The sequence below is a fragment of the Thamnophis sirtalis genome, unplaced genomic scaffold, assembly GCF_051295495.1.
Source record: "Thamnophis sirtalis isolate CommonGarterSnake01/CBP01778 unplaced genomic scaffold, rThaSir2_p1.2 scaffold_8, whole genome shotgun sequence".
Classification (NCBI taxonomy): Eukaryota; Metazoa; Chordata; class Lepidosauria; order Squamata; family Natricidae; genus Thamnophis; species Thamnophis sirtalis.
In genome coordinates this window covers 2,813,576-2,833,312 of record NW_028261388.1, presented here as the reverse complement: position 1 = coordinate 2,833,312, position 19,737 = coordinate 2,813,576, and the positions used below count along the sequence as shown (strand labels likewise).

Below are 19,737 nucleotides of genomic sequence, written 5' to 3'. Positions count from 1 at the left end.
GCTGAGTCGACCCTGAGCCGGTGAGATTTGAACAGCCGAACTGCAGAACTAGCAGTCAGCTGAAGTAGCCTGCAGTGCTGCATTTAACCACTGCGCCACAAGCTTCCCAAAGCCTCTGCGTGTCCATTTTTGCAAAACAACAGGATGCACAGGGTGGGGTTTCAGGAGGCCAAAAATGCTACATTCAGTGTATAAGAGGCACCCAGATTTCCGCCCTCTTTTTTTTGGGGGGGGGGGAGGTGCGTCTTATACTCCGAAAAATACGGTAGATCCAGAATAATTGTGAAATACTAGTGTTGCTCGCGTTTTAGATTTCTATTCCAGTGTTTCTCAACCTTGGCAACTTGAAGATGTCCGGACTTCAACCCCCAGAATTCCCCAGCCAGCGAATGCTGGCTGGGGAATTCTGGGAGTTGAAGTCCGGACATCTTCAAGTTGCCAAGGTTGAGAAACACTGTTCTATTCGGCTTAGTTTCTGAATGTTCCATTACATCATCAGAATAATAGTATTGGAAGGGCCTTTGGAGGTCTTCTAGTCCAACCCCCTACTCAAGCAGGAGACACCCCACCCCCCTAGAGCAGGGGTGTCAAACTGGATTTTTTTTCGACGGCTGGATCCAGGGGTGAAATCCAGCAGGTTCTCGAGAACCGGTAATGGAGATTTTGAGTAGTTCGGAGAACCGGCAAATACCGTCTCTGGCTGGCCCCGGAGTGGGGTGGGAATGGGGATTTTGCAATATCCTCCCCCTGCCACGCCCACTAAGCCACGCCCACAGAACTGGTAGTAAACATTTTTGAATCCCACCACTGATTCTTTTCCTTTAGGAGTTTGAGGTCTCTGGCACTTTTGCCACACAGGAGCAAGAGGCCAGAAAAGGGGGGGGGGCAGGCCTGGAACCTTCCAGGAAGCCCCCAATGGCTAGAAGGGGATTATAACCTGGATCTCCCCAGTCAAGGAAGGAAGGAAGGAGTAAGGAAGGAAGAAAGGGGAGGGGAAGGAAAAAAAGGGAGAGAGGATGGAAGGGAAGAAAGGAAGAGTGTGTGGGAGGGGAGGGGGGGAGGGAGGAAGGAAGGAAGGGACAGGAGAAGAAAGAAAGGAAAGAGGAAGAAAGGAAGAGCGTGGAGAAGGAAGGAAGGGGTGAGGAGTGAGGGAGGAAGAAAGGGGAGGGGAAGGGAGGAAGGAGAGGAAAGGACAGGAGAAGGAAGGAAGGAAAGAAAGAAAGGAGGAAGAAAGGAAGAGCATGGGGAAGGAAGAAAGGAAGGAAGGGGTAAGGAGTGAGGAAGGAAGAAAGAAAGGGGAGGGGAAGGGGAGGAAAGAAGGGAAGAGAGTGTGGAGAAGAGAAAAAGGGAGAGAGGAGGGAAGGGAAGAAAGGAAGGAGAGGAAAGAACAGGAGAAGAAAGGAAGGGAAGGAAGAAGAAAAGAAGAGCGTGGGGAAGGAAGGAAGGGAGAGAGGAGGGGAAGGAGGGGAAAGGAAAAGAATGTGGAAATGAGAAGGGGAGGGGGGAAGGAGAGGACCTGAGAAGGAAGGAAGGAAGGGAGGGAGGGAGGGAGGGAGGGAGGGAGGGAGGGAGGAAGGAAGGAAGGAAGGAAGGAAGGAAGGAAGGAAGGAAGGAAGGAAGGAAGGGACCAAAGCCATCCGAGTTTTCTTAGCTAATCAGGGTTTGATTGTGAATCTCTTTAATCTCCATGTCATGTCGGCTTCCCACCCTGACTTGGTGCCTTGCATATAAGCTGGATTTCAAATCCCAGCATCCCCAGCCTGCACCGACTCTGAATGCCCACGTCTACTCACCCGCTGGCTGTGGACGATGTTCTTGTGCTCCCGGGCGACACGAGTCGCCCACTTTCTGGCTTCCTTGTTCAAACTGTGCTCTTCGTTCGTCCCCGTCTCGGATTCCAGTTGCCGACTCTGAAATGCAGACACGGAAAACAAGAAGAGGGTGAAGGGGTGGAATTCTTGGACACAATCCCTCTTTCCAGAATCACCTGATTTCTTTTTATTATTATTATTAATATTTTCCGGCCCTCTCAACAAAAGCTTTTCCCAGTTTCTTGCTATCTGCAGTTCCGAATAACAAGACAACGTCAAACACAGGAAAAGCCTCGTTTGTTCACGACCTTGGTGGCTGGAAAAGGAGGAGGGGAACAGAGGGGGGAGGAAATGGAAAACTGAACAATTTGTCCTTTTTTTGGGAAAACAACAGGGAGGGAAAAAAGGGAGGGAGGGAAAGAGAGAGAGAGACAGAGACAGAGAGAGAAAGAAAGAGGGGGAGGGAAATACAGGGAGGGAGGAAGAAAGCGAGAGAGAGGAAAAAAGAAAGAAAGAAAGAAAGAAAGAAAGAAAGAAAGAAAGTAAGAAAAGGATAGGGAGGGAGAAAGAAAGATGAAAGGAGGGGAAGGAAGGAATGAAATGTCAGGGAAGGGATGGAGGGAGAAAGGAAAAGAAGGGATGAAAATGAGAAAGAAAGAAGAGAGGGACAGACGGAAATAAAAAAGGAGAAAGAGAGAAAGAAAGAAGAAAGAGAGGGAAGGAAATACAGAGAGGGAGGAAGGAAAGAAGAGAAAGAGAGAGAAAGAAAGAGAGGGAGGGAAATACAGGGAGGGAGGAAGAAAGTGAGAGAGAGGAAAAAAGAAAGAAAGAAAGAAAGAAAGAAAAGGATAGGGAGGGAGAAAGAAAGAGGAAAGGAGGGGAAGGAAGGAATGTAATGTCAGGGAAGGGATGGAGGGAGAAAGGAAAAGAAGGGATGGAAATGAGAAAGAAAGAAGAGAGGGACAGACGGAAATAAAAAAGGAGAAAGAGAGAAAGAAAGAAGAAAGAGAGGGAGGGAGGGAAGGAAATACAGAGAGGGAGGAAGGAAAGAAGAGAAAAAGAGAGAGAGAAAGAAAGAGAGGGAGGGAAATACAGGGAGGGAGGAAGAAAGCGAGAGAGAGGAAAAAAGAAAGAAAGAAAGAAAGAAAAGGACAGGGAGGGAGAAAGAAAGAGGAAAGGAGGGGAAGGAAGGACTGAAATGTCAGGGAAGGGATGGAGGGAGAAAGGAAAAGAAGGGATGGAAATGAGAAAGAAAGAAGAGAGGGACAGACGGAAATAAAAAAGGAGAAAGAGAGAAAGAAAGAGAGGGAGGGAGGGAAGGAACTACAGAGAGGGAGGAAGGAAAGAAGAGAAAAAGAGAGAGAGAAAGAAAGGGACAGAGGGAGAAAGAGGAGGGGAGGAAGGAAAGGTCAGGGGAGGAATGGAGGGAGAAAGGAAAAGAAAGAATGAAAACAAGAAAGAAAGAAGAGGGAGAACTAGATGAAAGAGAGAAAAAGAAAAAAGAGAAGGAAAGGGGGGGCAGGAAAGACAAGGAGGAAGGAATAGGAAGGAAGGAAGGAAGGAAGGAAGGAAGGAAGGAAGGAAGGAAGAAAGAAAGAAAGAAAGAAAGAAAGAAAGAAAGAAAGAAAGAAAGAAAGAGGGATGGAGAGAAGGACCTGTACGATTATAGATCGCTTTCTTTCAATCCAGCCAAGAGTTCTTAAGCCTTAAGGAGTCATTTTAGAAGCCGAAGGGATCCCTTGCCACAGGCATAAAAGATAATTTAGGCAGCCTTAACGCCCAGAGATCCAATCGATTCCTCCCGCAGGGCATTCACCCCCCCCTCAAGTCCCTGTTTTACAACCCACAACAGATGGAGGGGGAGAGGGGATGCCGAAAACAACAGGGAGGCTTTCGCGGAAATCCCAACATACTTACCAACCCGCTCCATGCATTTACCCCAAAGAAAAAGTGTGTGTGTGTGTGGGGAGTTTGGACCCACAGACACACACACACACCCCACGCCCACCCACCCTGCCAAGCACATGCGACGGGGGGAAGTCTGGGTGCTCAGCTTGGGCGCAGCCTGGTTCTCACATCACGACTCGAGCCAACGACCCCGTGATGCGACAACCCCATCATCTTTGGCAAGGAGGCTCCCCGCCAGGAAGAGCTGGGGAAAGGGAGGGAGAGCAGCATTCCAGCCCAAATTCCTGAACCTCTCCAAAATAATAATAATAATAATAATAATTGTGGAACGACAAAGTGCAGAGAGAGAGAGAGAGAGAGAGAAGGCACACACAGCCGCAGCGGGGAAATCCAGAGAGTTCGGTTTTTGTGTGTTTTTTTCGCAGCACCAAGGAAGTAGTAGAAAGTCAAACCTCCTGTCCTAATAATTTTTGGCTTCGGTCTTCTTCGTGCCAACAAACTATCTTGCACAGGCAGGTGTGAAATACGTCCTAAAACAAAAGAGGGACATCTCACACCTACACCTGGTCGAATTCTTCACCTGAAGAGCAGCAGGAGGCGGCCAACTGTGGCCCCTTTAAGAGCGGCGGACTTCAACTCCCAGAATTCCCCCCCCTAGGGGGGAATTCTGGGAGTTGAAGTCCAGCCGCTCTTCAAAGGAGCCAAAGTTGGGCACCATGTTGCTTTAAAGCATCTCCTAGCTAGTCCTCGACTTACGACCGCAAGGGAGCCTCAAAATTTCCCTGGTTGAGCGAGACCTTTCTTAAGCGGGCTTTGCCCTGTTTTACGACCTTTCCTGCCGCCGTTGTTAAGTGACTCGCTGCTGCAGGTAGCCGCCCGGCGGTGATGTGAACCTGGCTCGCCCACTTGCTGGTCGGGAAGGTCGCAAAAGGGGACGGCGTGACCCAGGGACACGGCAACTGTCGTATTTGCGAGCCAGCTGCCAAGTGTCTGAATTTTGATTGTGTCAACCATGGGAATGATACAACGGTCGTAAGTGTGAAAAACGCCCGTAAGTCTCTATTTCCGGTGCTGTTTCACTTTGAACGGTCATTAAACCAACGGTTGTAAGTCGAGGACTACTAAATTGGCAAAGGGAAACACCAAGAAAACCTCCGATAATGAGGTGGCAATTTGCAGGAATTTCCTCTTTGCAGAATTCTGTCCTTGCCGCTAAATCCAATTTGCTACAGTGAATTATAAGGGCCTTGCATTTCAAGGAGTGGTAGAAGCAACCCACATTTTAAAAGGAAAATGTATTTTATTTCTAAAATCATCGGCAGGGCTAACTTCTTGACCTGGATGAGATGCCTTGATTTAACAGAATCGCAGAGTTGGAAGGGACCTTGGAGGTCTTCTAGTCCAACCCCCTGCTCAAGCAGGAGATCCTCCTTCTTAACAGAATAACAGAGTGGGAAGGGACTTTAGAGGTCTTCTAGTCCAACCCCCTGCTCAAGCAGGAGGTTCTTCCTCATTCTTAACAGAATCACAGAGTTGGAAGGGACCCTAGAGGTCTTCTAGTCCAACCCCCTGCTCAAGCAGGAGATCCTTCCTCCTTCTTAACAGAATCACAGAGTTGGAAGGGACCTTGGAGGTCTTCTAGTCCAACCCCCTGCTCAAGCAGGAGAGCCTTCCTCCTTCTTAACAGAATCACAGAGTTGGAAGGGACTTTAGAGGTCTTCTAGTCCAACCCCCTGCTCAAGCAGGAGATCCTTCCTCCTTCTTAACAGAATCACAGAGTTGGAAGGGACCTTGGAGGTCTTCTAGTCCAACCCCCTGCTCAAGCAGGAGGTCCTCCTTCTTAACAGAATCACAGAATTAGAAGGGACCTTGGAGGTCTTCTAGTCCACCCCCCTGCTCAAGCAGGAGGTCCTTCCTCCTTCTTAACAGAATCACAGAATAATGGAAGGGACCTTGGAGGTCTTCTAGTCCAACCCCCTGCTCAAGCAGGAGGTCCTCCTTCTTAACAGAATAACAGAATAATGGAAGGGACCTTGGAGGTCTTCTAGTCCAACCCCCTGCTCAAGCAGGAGGTCCTCCTTCTTAACAGAATCACAGAGTTGGAAGGGACCTTGGAGGTCTTCTAGTCCAACCCCCTGCTCAAGCAGGAGGTCCTCCTTCTTAACAGAATCACAGAGTTGGAAGGGACCTTGGAGGTCTTCTAGTCCAACCCCCTGCTCAAGCAGGAGGTCCTCCTTCTTAACAGAATAACAGAATAATGGAAGGGACCTTGGAGGTCTTCTAGTCCAACCCCCTGTTCAAGCAGGAGGTCCTCCTTCTTAACAGAATCACAGAGTTGGAAGGGACCTTAGAGGTCTTCTAGTCCAACCCCCTGCTCAAGCAGTAGGTCCTTCCTCATTCTTAACAGAATAACAGAGTTGGAAGGGACCTTGGAGGTCTTCTAGTCCAACCCCCTGCTCAGGCAGGAGACCCTCTACCATTCCAGACAAATGCCTGTCCAATCTCGTCTTCAAAACCTCCGGTGATGGAGCACCCCCGATTTCTGGTGGCAAGCTGTTCCACTGATTGATTTTTCTTATTGTCAGGAATCTTTCCCCCCTTAGTTCTAGTTTGCTTTTCTCTCTCCACGACTAACCCCTTCCTTCCACTCAACAGCCACATTGTCTTAACCCTGCGAGATTCAGAAGTGCTAACCACTTTTCAAAAGGTTTTGCCTTTGGTTCTATCCCACCATTGGGCGAGAAAGTTGTGTTCCAAGAGAGGGAAACGCTGAACAGGTAAGGGATGGGCTAAAACAGTGTTTCTCAACCTTGGCAACTTGAAGATGTCCGGACTTCAACTCCCAGAATTCCCCAGCCAGCGAATGCTGGCTGGGGAATTCTGGGAGTTGAAGTCCGGACATCTTCAAGTTGCCAAGGTTGAGAAACACTGGGCTAAAACACCCGTGCTAAATTGTAAATTCATTTATAAGACTCCAGCTTGAGTTTTACACTGAGAACATTGCAGGGTTTAAAGTAGATTTTTTTAAATAGCCTGCAGTCTTGCAGAAGCTAAACTGAACTGACTCACACCGCTGGGTGTGTAACAGGACGCTTTGTGGGACATCCGGCAGCTGAAAGAAGGGGATTGATATAAACAGCGGAAGAGGAGAAATTTCTTCAAAAGTCCGTGGTTTACTGATTTGCAGAGGTTTAAAGTTGAACAAATCAGATGTTGGTTTACAAACTGGATACGAAGCAGATGTTGGATTAATACAACACCAAGAGTTTTTCTAACGTTGCAGAAGCAACTGTTAGCAGGCCGGCCCTTAACCGGGTTGGAGAGTTCAAACAAGCAAAAATGCCTGCAAAGAGAAATGGGACAGGGGGAGAATGAGGGGGGGTCACACGCTCCGTTTCCATTTGGGTTTCTTAATGGCCTCGCTCAGGGGCGTTTGGTAACTTTAAGACACGAATCAATGTTTGGTCTAGTGGTTAAAGTGGTAGCCCAGAAACCAGGAGACGGAGAGTTCTAGTGGCACCTTAGGCCTGGAAACCAGCTGGGTGACTTTGGGCCAATCACTGGGAGAAGGGGAGTTAGAGTTCCCCCCTAGGCATGAAAACCAGCTGGGTGACTTAGGGCCAATCACTGGGAGAAGGGGAGTTATAGTTTCCCCATAGGCATGAAAATCAGCTGGGTGACTTTGCGCCAATCACTGGGAGAAGGGGAGTTAGAGTTCCCCCCTAGGCATGAAAACCAGCTGGGTGACTTAGGGCCAATCACTGGGAGAAGGGGAGTTATAGTTTCCCCATAGGCATGAAAACCAGCTGGGTGACTTAGGGCCAATCACTGGGAGAAGGTGAGTTATAGTTCCCCTATAGGCATGAAAGCCGACTGGGTGACTTTGGGCCAATCATCTATCTATCTATCTATCTATCTATCTATCTATCTATCTATCTATCTATCTATCTATCTATCTATCTATCATCTATCTATCTATCATCTATTTATCTATCATCTATCTATCTATCTATCTATCTATCTATCTATCTATCTATCATCTATCTATCTATCTATCTATCTATCTATCTATCTATCTATCTATCATCTATCTATCTATCATCTATCTATCTATCTATCTATCTATCTATCTATCTATCTATCTATCTATCATCTATCTCTCTAGCATCTATCTATCTATCTATCTCTCTAGCATCTATCTATCTATCTATCTATCTATCTATCTATCTATCTATCTATCTATCTATCTATCTATCTATCATCTATCTATGAAATTATTACAGAAAATAATATTATTTTCTGGAATAATAATATTCCAGAATTTGTGCTGGCTGGGAAATTCTGGCAGCTGAACTCCACATGTGTTCCACTTTTTTAAAGTTAAAAAATCCTGACTTTTAACATCTCCAGACTCTGCTCGCCAACATATTAGAGAGAGGGACAAAATGTCAGGCCAAATAAAAACGTGTAAACAGAATTCAGCCTTGGGAGAATTATTATTCACAAGAAAATGGCGTTTCTGGCCAACCTTCCCAGAAATACAAAATCTGAGACAGAAACACTACACAGGGAAACAGCAGCTGAACCTGTGGGGTTTTTTAAAAAAAATTGTAGAAAACCCTGAACAGAAACAAGCATTTATGCCTTGCCAAGCATCAGGCCATTAAAAGAAAACGTCTAACCATGGGCTTGGAAAGAAATGAGGTGAGGTTACTGTATAGTTTGGTGAAGCCCATCCTCGTTTTATTATATATATATATATATATGGAGAGTATGAGGGATTTAGAATTCGTAAAAACCCTGCCACTCAAAAGGGTACTGTTGAATTTATTGCCCACGTGGTGGCCTTCTCCTCACTTTGAATCTCAGGGTTTTAAAAAAGGGAATTCTTTAGTGGTTTTTTAAAGCTTCTGGACACTTGCTGAATTTCTCTGAAGGAAGGAGGAAGGGAAGGAAAGAAGGAGGGATCCCATCTACCCCAGAAAGAAAGAAAAAAAGAACGAAAGAAAGAAGAAAGGAAAGGGAAATAGAGAAATTCTTCCAACTACCTCAGAAAGAAAGAAGGAAAGAAAGAAATTCTCATCTACCCCAGAAAGAAAGAAAGAAAGAAAGAAAGAAAGAAAGAAAGAAAGAAAGAAAGAAAGAAAGAAAGAAAGAAAGAAGATAGAAATTCTTCCAACTACCTCAGAAAGAAAGAAATTCTCCCATCTACCCCAGAAAGAAAGAAAGAAATAAGAAAGGAGAGAGAGAGAAAAATTATCCAAACTACCCCAGAAAGAAAGAAAGAAAGAAAGAAGGAGAGATAGAGAGAAATTCTTCCAACTATCTCAGAAACAGGGAAATTCTCCCATCTACCCAGAAAGAAAGAAAGAAATAAGAAAGGAGAGAGAGAGAGAGTGAAATTATCCCAACTACTTCAGAAAGAAAGAAAATAAGCAATAAGAAAGGAGAGAGAGAGAAAAAAATTCTTCCAACTACCTCAGAAAGAAAGAAAGAAAGAAAAAAGAAAGAAAAAAGAAAGAAAGAAGGAGGGAGAGAGAGAGAAATTATCCCAACTACCTCAGAAAGAAAGAAAGAAATTCTTCCATCTACCCCAGAAAGAGAGAAAGAAAGAGAACGACAGAAAGAGAAAGAAAGAAAGAAAAAGAAAGTTGAAAGAAAGAAAATAAGAAGGATAAAGCATTCTTGGTTTTACAATAGAAAAACAGCCAAAAGAAAAGAAAAGAAAAGAAAGGGGGGGGGGCATAAAAGCCTTTGGCTGTTCTGTGCAGCCAAGCCAACTTTCCCCGGGGGGGGGGGCAGCTGCCTTGGGGGCTCTGGGAGTTTTCACAGGGGCTACATTGAGGTTTCAAGCGAAGCTGAAGAAAGCAGCTTTGAAAGAAGTTTTGGCAAACGTCTATCGGCTCCAGTGTTGGAGGATAAATGGGGAAAAATATATATAGTTCTCTCTCTCTTTTTCCCCCTCTGGTCAATGAGTGCGTTTTCACAACCTTGTTGACCCAACACAGTGGGGTGATTCAGGCCCTCTTCCAAATCGGCTCTGTGAAATGAGACTATTTTGGGGTGGCATCTGATTTAGCTGCTACCTTTCTGAAGAAACCTGCGGGATTTAAAAGGAAGCGTTTTTTTGGGGGGGGGGGGAAATCCCACATTTTTTGTTTGAGTTTTTTTTTTTAACCCAGTTTCCCCCAAAATAAGCCCTCCATGGATAATAAACCCAATCGGGCTTTTGAGCCAGGGGTCAAATCCTCCTGGTTCGGCCCAATTCGACCGAACCGGTAGTAAAAAAAAAAGCTTCCAAGGATTGTGCAGCTCAGCTGTGAACTGTGAGATTGTCGGAAACTTTCCCCCCCTGTTTTTAAACATTTTTTTTCCTGCAAGTTTGGGCGAAAAGGCAAAAAAAAAAAAATGCTTTAAAAGCGTGTGTGTGGGAGCTTCTGATGGTCACTCGGCTCACTGCAAATCCGCGCTATTGTCGGATTCTCATCACCTTTGTGATTTGATTAGAATAGAATAGCAGAGTTGGAAGGGACCTTGGAGGTCTTCTGGTCTTCTAGTCCAACCCCCTGCTTCGGCAGGAAACCCTGTATCATTTCAGATAAATGGTTATGGATTAGTGCACTAGAGGCTAAAACATATGAAGAACGGTTGCAGGAACTGGGGATGTCTAGTTTAATAGAAAGAAGGACGAGGGGAGACATGATAGCAGCCTTCCAATATCTCAGGGGTTGCCACAAAGAAGAGGGAGTCAAACTATTCTCCAAGGCACCTGAGGGCAGGACAAGAAGCAATGGGTGGAAACTAATCAAGGAGAGAAGCAACTTAGAACTGAGGAGAAATTTCCTGACAGTGAGAACAATTAACCAGTGGAACAGAAGTTGCCTCCATAAGTTGTAAATGCCCCAACCACTGGAAGTCTTTAAGAAGATGTTGGATAGCCATTTGTCTGGAACGGTGTAGGGTTTCCTGCCTAGGCAGGGGGTTGGACTAGAAGACCTCCAAGGTCCCTTCCAACTCTGCTATTGTATTATTGTATTGTATTGCACTGTATTGCAATTGTTGTAGAATCCAAAACTATATGGAAATGTTTATGCCAGAAACGTGGCACTATGTCGAATGTTTTTAATGTGTATCTAATAAAAAAACTTTTAAAGGAAACCAAACCTGGTCCTTTTTGGCAATTTCAATCCATGCTCTACATTTTCAACATCACGCTACTTTCTGCGGAGCGGACGAGGTTGAGTTATTCTTTAAAAAAAAGCCTTCCAGTCAACTCCATTCTCCAACCTACGGGATGTCATTTAATGCCGCACTAGGCAGAAAAATCGACCCAAAAAACAGGAAAGGAGAACTCCACAAAATGTTTGCGCAAGCTTTTTGGAAGGTTTATCTTGCAAATCTATAGGGTTGTGGATGGCTCACAGGGTCTGTTGGAGGAAGGGGCCATCAGGAAGCACAAAAGCGCGAGCGAATTTCCTCTCTTCGTTTGGCCCGGCTTTTGCAAATGTGCTTATCTTTTGCGTTCGTGGGCATAATAAGAAATATTCGCTAGCTTGCATTTTTTAAAGGGATGGGTGGGTGTTTCTTCAGACTCCAAGCGCATCCCTTCCTGAATAAGGGTTGTGTCTTCGTGATGAGGCTCACTAGGGCAGGGGGGTGTCCAAACGTGGGAACTTTTAAGACTTGTGGACTTCAACTCCCAGAATTCCCCAGCCAGTTTGTGTTCTAGCGCAGAGGTCTTCCATCTTGGGAACTTTAAGACTTGTGGACTTCAACTCCCAGAATTCCCCAGCCTGGGAATTCTGGGAGTCGAAGTCCACAAGTCTTAAAAGTTCCCAAGTTTGGACACCCCCTGCCCTAGGGTAACAGATCCTTTTTGGTGATATTTATTTATTTATTTTTTGCAAAATTGTTTCTGCTGGGCGCACGCAGCCTCTGCGCTTAATTTTTTTAAAGATCGGTTTATTTATTTTTTTATCACTTCATAAGCAACTTAAGGCGGCAATCTTATATAACAGTTCTTCCTCCTCCCCTTTTCTCCACAAAAACGACCCTGTAAGGTGGGTTGGGCTGAGACAGAGAGAGAGAGGGAGGGACTGGTCCAAAGACACCCGACTGGCTTTCATGGCTAAGGCAGAACTAGAACTCACCAGCTGCTGGTGATGGGCCCAAAGTCAAGTGGCCGGCTTTTGGGCCTAAGGCGAAACTAGAATGCACTGTCTCCCGGTAATTGGCCCAAAGTCACCCAGCCAGCTTTCGGGCCTGAGGTGGAACTAGAACTCACAGTCTCCTGGTGGCCCAAAGTCACCTAGCCAGCTTTCATGCCTGAGGTGGAACTAGAACTCACCATCTCCTGGTTATTGGCCCAAAGTCACCCAGTCAGCTTTCGGGCCTAAGGTGGAACTAGAACTCACCATCTCCCGGTAATTGGCCCAAAGTCACCCAGTCAGCTTTCGGGCCTAAGGTGGAACTAGAACTCACCATCTCCCGGTAATCGGCCCAAAGTCACCCAGCCAGCTTTCATGCCTGAGGTGGAACTAGAACTCACCGTCTCCTGGTTATTGGCCCAAAGTCACCCAGTCAGCTTTCGGGCCTAAGGTGGAACTAGAACTCACCATCTCCTAGTTATTGGCCCAAAGTCACCCAGTCAGCTTTCGGGCCTGAGGTGGAACTAGAACTCACAGTCTCCTGGTGGCCCAAAGACACCCAGCCAGCTTTCATGCCTGAAGCTGGAACTAGAACTCACAGTCTCCTGGTGAATGGCCCAGAGCCATCTAGCCAGGTGTTAAAGCGGGACTAGAACTCACCAGCTCCTAGTGAGCAGCCCACAATCACTCAAGCCAGCTTTCGAGCATAAAGCGGAACTAGTATTCACCATCTCCAGGTTTTTAACCCTAGGGTCTTAACCATTGGACCAAAGTGATGATAATCGAACATTTAACTGAAGACGCGGGCATATAGACCCCCCCCTTTCCGGTATCCAATTTCGGTATCTCAGCTTCTCATCTTGGAAAGCCGCTTAAAACCGCTGAGCCCCGAGAAAAATAAAACAATTTCCCAGAATCAATAAGTGCAAATCGTGGGTCTTTGGGGTTTGAAACTGTGCACTCTAGTAAGGCATATTAAAAACTTCTCTAAGAAGAGGTATTTTGATGTTAACGTTAATTATTATGGTTTCAATCGCAGTAAAGGAGGACATTTTGTTTTTTTCCTGTAGAGAAAATAAAGGTTTGATTTCAAGTCAGGTCAGCAGGAAATTATGCAGTAAACAGATGATTTCCGAAGCAAGGCCTCGGGCAACGACGCCCAACGAAAACAATCATGCAAATATTCCATGGAAAGCAAGCAAGAGCCATCCTGAACGGCTTTCCGACACAATGGAATGAAAATGATGTGGCCCAAATGCGTAGCAGTTCCTCATTCCGGCTTCCTAGAAATCACATTGTTAATTGTGAAAAAAAACGAGAGAGACGGCACAGCTTTTTTCCCCCCTTCATCCTGCAGACTTTCTCCAGAAGAAAAAGTCTTCGCGGAAGGAAATAAAATATTAAAAGAGAGAAATGTGGACTTCCAAACAGGAGATCCTTGACTTACGGCCATGGTGGAAAGCAAAAAAAAAAATCTGGGGCGTTAAAGGGACTCACACCTGATTTTACGACCGGTTTTGCCGCAGGGTTGTTAAGCAAACCGCTGCCGTCGTTAAGCGAAGCACGTGGCCGTTAAGCGAACCCATCTTCTCCCACTGACTTTGCTCGGCTGGGAAGGCCGCGAATGGCAGATCACATGACTCCAGGGCGCCGCAACCGTTATAAAATACATGCCAGTTGCCCAGTGCCTCAACGTTTGGATCACGTGACCGCGGGGAAGGCTGTGGCGGTCGTAAGGGTGAGGACCGACCCTAAACCACTGCTTCCAGTGCCGCTGTCCTTCGAAAGCTGTTGAACAAATTGGCCGTAAGCAAGAACTGCTTGGATGAGTTCCGCGTGTCTCGTTTTTGCGTTAATAATGTTAGCCGTCGTTTCGTCCACCCGACGTTGAGCGAGGAAATCAAGTCCTCCCAATGTCTGAAAGCGAATTCCGGCTGCGAAAGTGGATCCCAAATCCTTGATTTCAGGATCTCTTAATATTTTCTTACTTTGTATTTCCTAGGCCGTTTTTTGTTGTTCTTGTTGTTGCAAACCTTGGTATGAACTTCAACTCCCAGAATCCCCCAGCCAGCATTGGTTAGCTGGGGGAATTCTGGGAGTTGGAAGGCCGCATTTCTAATATCCAACCGTTTTTGCCAAATCTCAGCGCTTCACTTGGGAGCCCGAAGAGGCGAAGGAGTTTTTGAAGGTCCTTGATCTGAAAAAGGTTTAGAAGGAAGGACGGGCCAATGGGAAAACTTCATGTTCGAGTCCAGGGGTCTCCAAACCTTGGCAACTTTAAGCCCGGCGGACTTCAACTCCCAGAACTCCCCAGCTGGGGAATTCTGGGAGCTGAAGTCCGGTTGCCAAGGTTGGAGACCCCCTAGACTAGTCGGTGTGCTGGATTCATCACACGGTTTAAGCACAGCAGGTTTTTAAATATATTAGCAGGAGGCTGTTTTGTGTCTATATTTTGCTTCTGCGTTTCTTAAATGTCCCCCTTCTCCTCCTCCTCCTCTCTGCAAACCCCTCTCCCTTCTAACACTGAGGGTGTTCCCTAGTTGGGTAATGAAATGTCTGTAGGAAAACTACGGAGCTCAGAGAGCAACAAGGACTCCATAAATCTTCCTCCTCCTCCTCCTCCTCCTCCACCCACTGCTTCTCCTCTTCCTCCTTCTCCACCCACTGCTCCTCTCTGCAAACTCCATTCCTTTCTGGCGCTGATGATATTCCCTACATGGGTCATGAAATGCCTGCAAGAAAACCACCAACCTCAGAGAGCACCAAGGATCCCAACAGTCTTCCTCCTCCTCCTCTTCCTCTATCAGCACTCTGTTCTGCCCTAGGCTTCTCCATGAAGCAGATTCCTGGTGCCGGCAAAACCCCTTTTATTAAACGGATGTGAATTCTTCTCATTCACCTTCAGCAAAAGCAGGGCTGGGTTCCTGCCAGTTCTGACCTCTTCTATAGGTTCCACAAATCTACGGTGCCGTTTAGAACCGGTACCAGCTCCCTCCTCATGCTCGTCCGCACATCATCAAGATGAAGAGCGAGAGGAGGAATTCTGGGAGTTGAAGTCCACAAGTCTTAAAGCTGTCAAGTTTGAACACACCCTGGGTTTTTCCCTAAAGGGTTAGGGGTGCAAGGGTCTTGTAACTTGACAGCTTTAAGACTTGCACACTTCAATGCCAGAGTTCCTGAGTCAACATGACTGGAGGAGGAATTCTGGGAGTGAAGTCCACAAGTCTTAAAGCTGTCAAGTTTGAACACCCTTGGGGTTTTTTTTCTAAAGAGTTAGGGGTGCAAGGGTCTTGTAACTTGACAGCTTTAAGACTTGCGTGCTTCAAATGCCAGAGTTCCTGAGCCAACATTATGGTTGATAAGCAAGAGCGTTGTTAAGTGAGTTTCACCACATTTTACAAGTTGGCCACGCCCACCCAGTCACATGGCTGCCAAGTCACTCCCACCCGGTCACATGGCTGGCAAGCCACTCCCACAAAGCAGGCCACACCTACAGAAGAGGTTCTAAAAAAATTTGAAACCCACCACTGAGCAAAAGCCTGGTAAACAGTCTTTCAAAGGTGAATTTATGACCACAGACCTTATCTAGCTTGGAAAGCTGCCCTGTAAATATTGTCCAAAGGCCGGGCTGTGCAAGGAAAAACTTGGCACAGAGTCTCTGAGATTCACGGACAGATCTTCACACTCCTGAAACGAAGAAATGAATTGTTTCCTGCAAAAGCCCCCTCCCCTTTCACTCCTCTTTTATTTCCTCTCGGAGGGGCCATTCATCGTCCACCTATGGCCTTACTCCCAAGTTGACCCCTGTTCTTTAGTTGTTCCCTTCGCCTGGCAACTCTGTGCATGCGCCCACTGGGAACAGGCTCCAGCTGTTCTTCTGCCTCACTGATGTCTGACTCTGAAGGCAGCTGATACCTGGCATAGGTCTCTGGCCTCCGACACAGAGCCCTCCTCAGAGCCTCCCCCAGACTCCAGGACAGGCCCATCTTCCTCCCCAACCTCCTCACTGTCCGAATCTCCTGACAGCCACAACACACTCCTCCTCCTCCTCCACTCCTACCTCACGGAAACTCCTTGCATCTTCTGGGTCCGAGTGAAATGCTGAGATTTGGCGAGAACATCAAAAGAGCAGCAAACCCCCCACTGTTAAGACATGGATTCGGATCTATTTCATTTTTTCCCCCAATTAACGCCGCGGAGCTTTGGGGAAGCGGATGGAGGGTTCTGAACCTGCGATGCATTTGTGGGGCCACTTGGGGGGGGGAACGGAAGCCAACGGCGTCATAACCTCGGGCGCATCATGCATGAGAAAACGGGGAACACGGGCATGGGCTTTAACGGTGCGAGCGTACGCCATATACCTCCACTAAGGTCACTCTCAGGGCACTGACAAGTGAGGGCTCAATATCCACCAGCTGAACGGCACTAAAACTCTGAATGTCAAAAGTGGCACAAGGACAAGACACACACACACACACAGACACAGACACACACACACACAACACGGTTAGAACTGCAAGGCAAACAACAGGTCAATACGGTTAGTCAAAGAAAATGCAACCCAGGGTTTCTCAGCCTTGGCGTAAAACCATTTGCAGGAGAGGTCGGATAAAACAGGCAACTTTTGCGGCTTGGCGGGCTGGCACAGGGAGGAGGGGGGGAAGGGGGGGGAAACCAGGCCCTGCGTTCGGCGGGCCGGCGCACCCACACGCAACCAGCTTGAGTTGCACAGATGGAAGGCTGGCGCACATGCAAATGCGTGGCACGACAAAACCGCGCTCGACTAAAGCGCGCCCGATTAAACCGCGTCGCTGACGTCATCCACAGGGCGACAACAGCCAGCGCGGAGAAAGAAGGGCGCTTTAAATAGCGCTTTGAAAGCAAGCCGATTCAACTTAAGGTAAGGGTTAGGTTTAGGGTTAGGTTTAGGGTTAGGTTTAAGGTTAGGTTTAGGGTTAGGGTTAGGTTTAGGGTTAGGTTTAGGGTTAGGGGTTAGGTTTAGGGGTTAATTTTAGGTTTAGCGTTTACAGCGTGCTTCTGTCTCCGCGCTGTTGTCGCCCTGTGATGACGTCAGCTACGCGGTTTCGTCGAGCGCGCTTTAGTCGAACGCGGTTTTGTGGTAGAACCATGCAAATGCGGGCAGAGTCTGCCTCGTTGAAGTGTGCGCCAACGGCTGCATGCCAGCCTGCCACTCATGGGGCCCAGTTCTGAATAGGTCCGGTCGTGGCCCGTGGCCTCCTGAGATCCACCCCAGGCTTTTCTCTTCCAGGATGGGAAACAAAGAAGCCCAAACTATAACACAGGTAGAATCCTCGACTTACAGCCGCAAGCGAGCTCAAAATTCCATATCGCTAAGCGAGATGTAGGTTGTCGTAAAGGGGGCCCTCGCTCCGTTTTACGACTTTCCTTGCCACGGTTGTTAAGCGAATCACTGCAGCCGTTAAGTTGGCAACACGGCTGTGAGGTAAATCCGGCTCCCGGATTGACTTTGTTCGTCGGGAGGTCGCAAAAAGGGGATTGCGTGACCCCGGGGACACGGCGACTGTCATAAATCTGAGTCGGTTGCCGAGCCTTTGAATTTCGATTGCGTGACCGCTACAGGGGATGCGGCAATCGGTCGTTAAGTGTGAAAAACCGCCGCGAGTCATTTTTCAGTGCCGTTGTAACTTTGAGTGGTCACTAAACGAAAGGTTGTAAGTAGAGGACCATGGACAGTCCTCGACTTACGCCCATGATTGAGCCCAACATCACTGTTGCTAGGTGAGACGTTTGTAAAGTGAGTTTTGCTCCATTTTACGACCTTTCTTGTCACAGTTGTTAAGGGAATTAGCACAGTTGTTAAGCTAGTAAGACGGTCGTTAAGTGAATCTGGCTTCCCCATTGATAGAAGGCTGCAAAAGGAGGTCATGCGACCCTGGAACCGTCATAAATATGAACCAGTTGCCAAGTGTCCAAATTTTGATCACCTGGCCATGAGGATGCTGGAAAAATCAAACAAACAACGGACACAAGTCCCCTTTTTTCAGTGCTGTCGTAACTTTGAATGGCCACTAAAGGGACTGTTGTAAGTCGAGGACTACCTGTATCAAGATTTCAAGCTTGCCATTTGTAAGGAGGCCGCCCGTGTTTTACCTGACTCCCCTCAAACGCAGCATTCAATCAAGGCCCACCTGTTCCCCCCACCATTTTATTTTCTCGCTGGGCTAAGGACAAGTTTTGCAAAAGCTTTAAAACCTATTTTATTTATTTATTGAATTTATTTGCCACCCATCTCGTAACAAACGGCTTCCAGCGTTATTCTTGGCTTTTAAATCAGTGCTTCCTGTCGCTTAGAAATGAAACTAAATGGGAGAAATAAAACAAAACCCAGGGGAAAAAAATCACTATTTATTTTTTGTTAGCCATCTGGGGACACCGATGGAGTCGGGAGATGCGTGAGCTTGCAAATATTTCGAGGCGTAAATCTTTTAAATATAAATTGGAGTTAATTCTTGGAAACAAAGCAGATAATCGCTTTTTTTAACGGCTAATTAGTTTTTAGCCCATCTTTGGTCGTAAATCGTGCTCAACATAAACAATTTCTGCAGAGGTTCTAGAATGCGGAACAAGGCAATAGGCTGGAAAATACACACACACACACACACACACACACACACACACAGAGACACAAAAGTTCCTTTAAATAATCAGAGGAATGGTTTTTCTGATGATCCTCTGAATAATCAGATTAATTTGACAGGTTAAGGAGAAGGTCTCATCCCAGCACCGTCGCTCTCCTTAGTTCTAGCTTTTTCGTAGCCTTTTAAAATGTTAATTCTTTTTGTGTGTATCTTTTTAAGCCACCCGGAATCGCTTTATCAGTGAGAGGGGTGGCATAGAAATTTAACAAGTAAATAAATAAAACAGCGGCTTTGAAAGCAAGGAATATTACCGGCTATTAAGCCGAATTAAGCAAAATCCGTTTCTTTCTTTTCCCCATATAACTGGCTAAAATAAAACCAGTGAAAAAAGAGCTAAAATGATCCCCATTTCAGATCAAAAGGGCCACTTAAAGAGGGGGCTGTTCATTTAGATCTCTGCAAACAGGTGGGGGGGGGTTGAAGGAGGAGTATGGTAACGCACCCCATTTCTTTGGGGAGTATTTCTCAACTTTAGCAACTTTAAGAGAGGTGGGACTTCAACTCCCAGAATCCCTCAGCCAGCAAGGGGATCTATGGCCCTTTCACGACTGGTGGACTTCATCTCCCAGAATCCCTCAGCCAGCATGGGGGACTATGGCCCTTTTATGACTGGTGGACTTCATCTCCCAGAATCCCTCAGCCAGCAAGGGGATCTATGGCCCTTTCATGACTGGTGGACTTCATCTCCCAGAATCCCTCAGCCAGCAAGGGGATCTATGGCCCTTTTATGACTGGTGGACTTCATCTCCCAGAATCCCTCAACCAGCATGGGGATCTATGGCCCTTTCATGACTGGTGGACTTCATCTCCCAGAATCCCTCAGCCAGCAAGGGGATCTATGGCCCTTTTTATGACTGGTGGACTTCATCTCCCAGAATCCCTCAGCCAGCAAGGGGATCTATGGCCCTTTTTATGACTGATGGACTTCATCTCCCAGAATCCCTCAACCAGCATGGGGATCTATGGCCCTTTTTATGACTGGTGGACTTCAACTCCCAGAATCCCTCAACCAGCATGGGGATCTATGGCCCTGTCATGACTGGTGGACTTCATCTCCCAGAATCCCTCAGCCAGCAAGGGGAATTTAATTAGAGGATCTGGTTTTGTAAAAATTTTTTCCCTCCCAGGGATTCATGTAAAAATCTGTCTCCAACTGTTGTTGTTGTGTTTTGGGGTGGGGTTTTTTTGGTG

At 46.9% G+C, this 19,737-nt stretch overlaps 1 protein-coding gene across 1 annotated transcript in view; it reads right to left on the bottom strand.

Moving 5' to 3' along the window:
• The window catches only part of FCHSD2 (FCH and double SH3 domains 2), a gene marked incomplete in the record, with an annotated part of 155,528 nt that overhangs the window by 17,186 nt on the left and 118,605 nt on the right, over positions 1-19,737 (bottom strand). Inside the window, 2 exon segments of the mRNA XM_087720970.1 lie at positions 1,794-1,910; positions 16,228-16,299. Coding sequence (XP_087577096.1) covers positions 1,794-1,910; positions 16,228-16,299 — 189 coding nt within the window.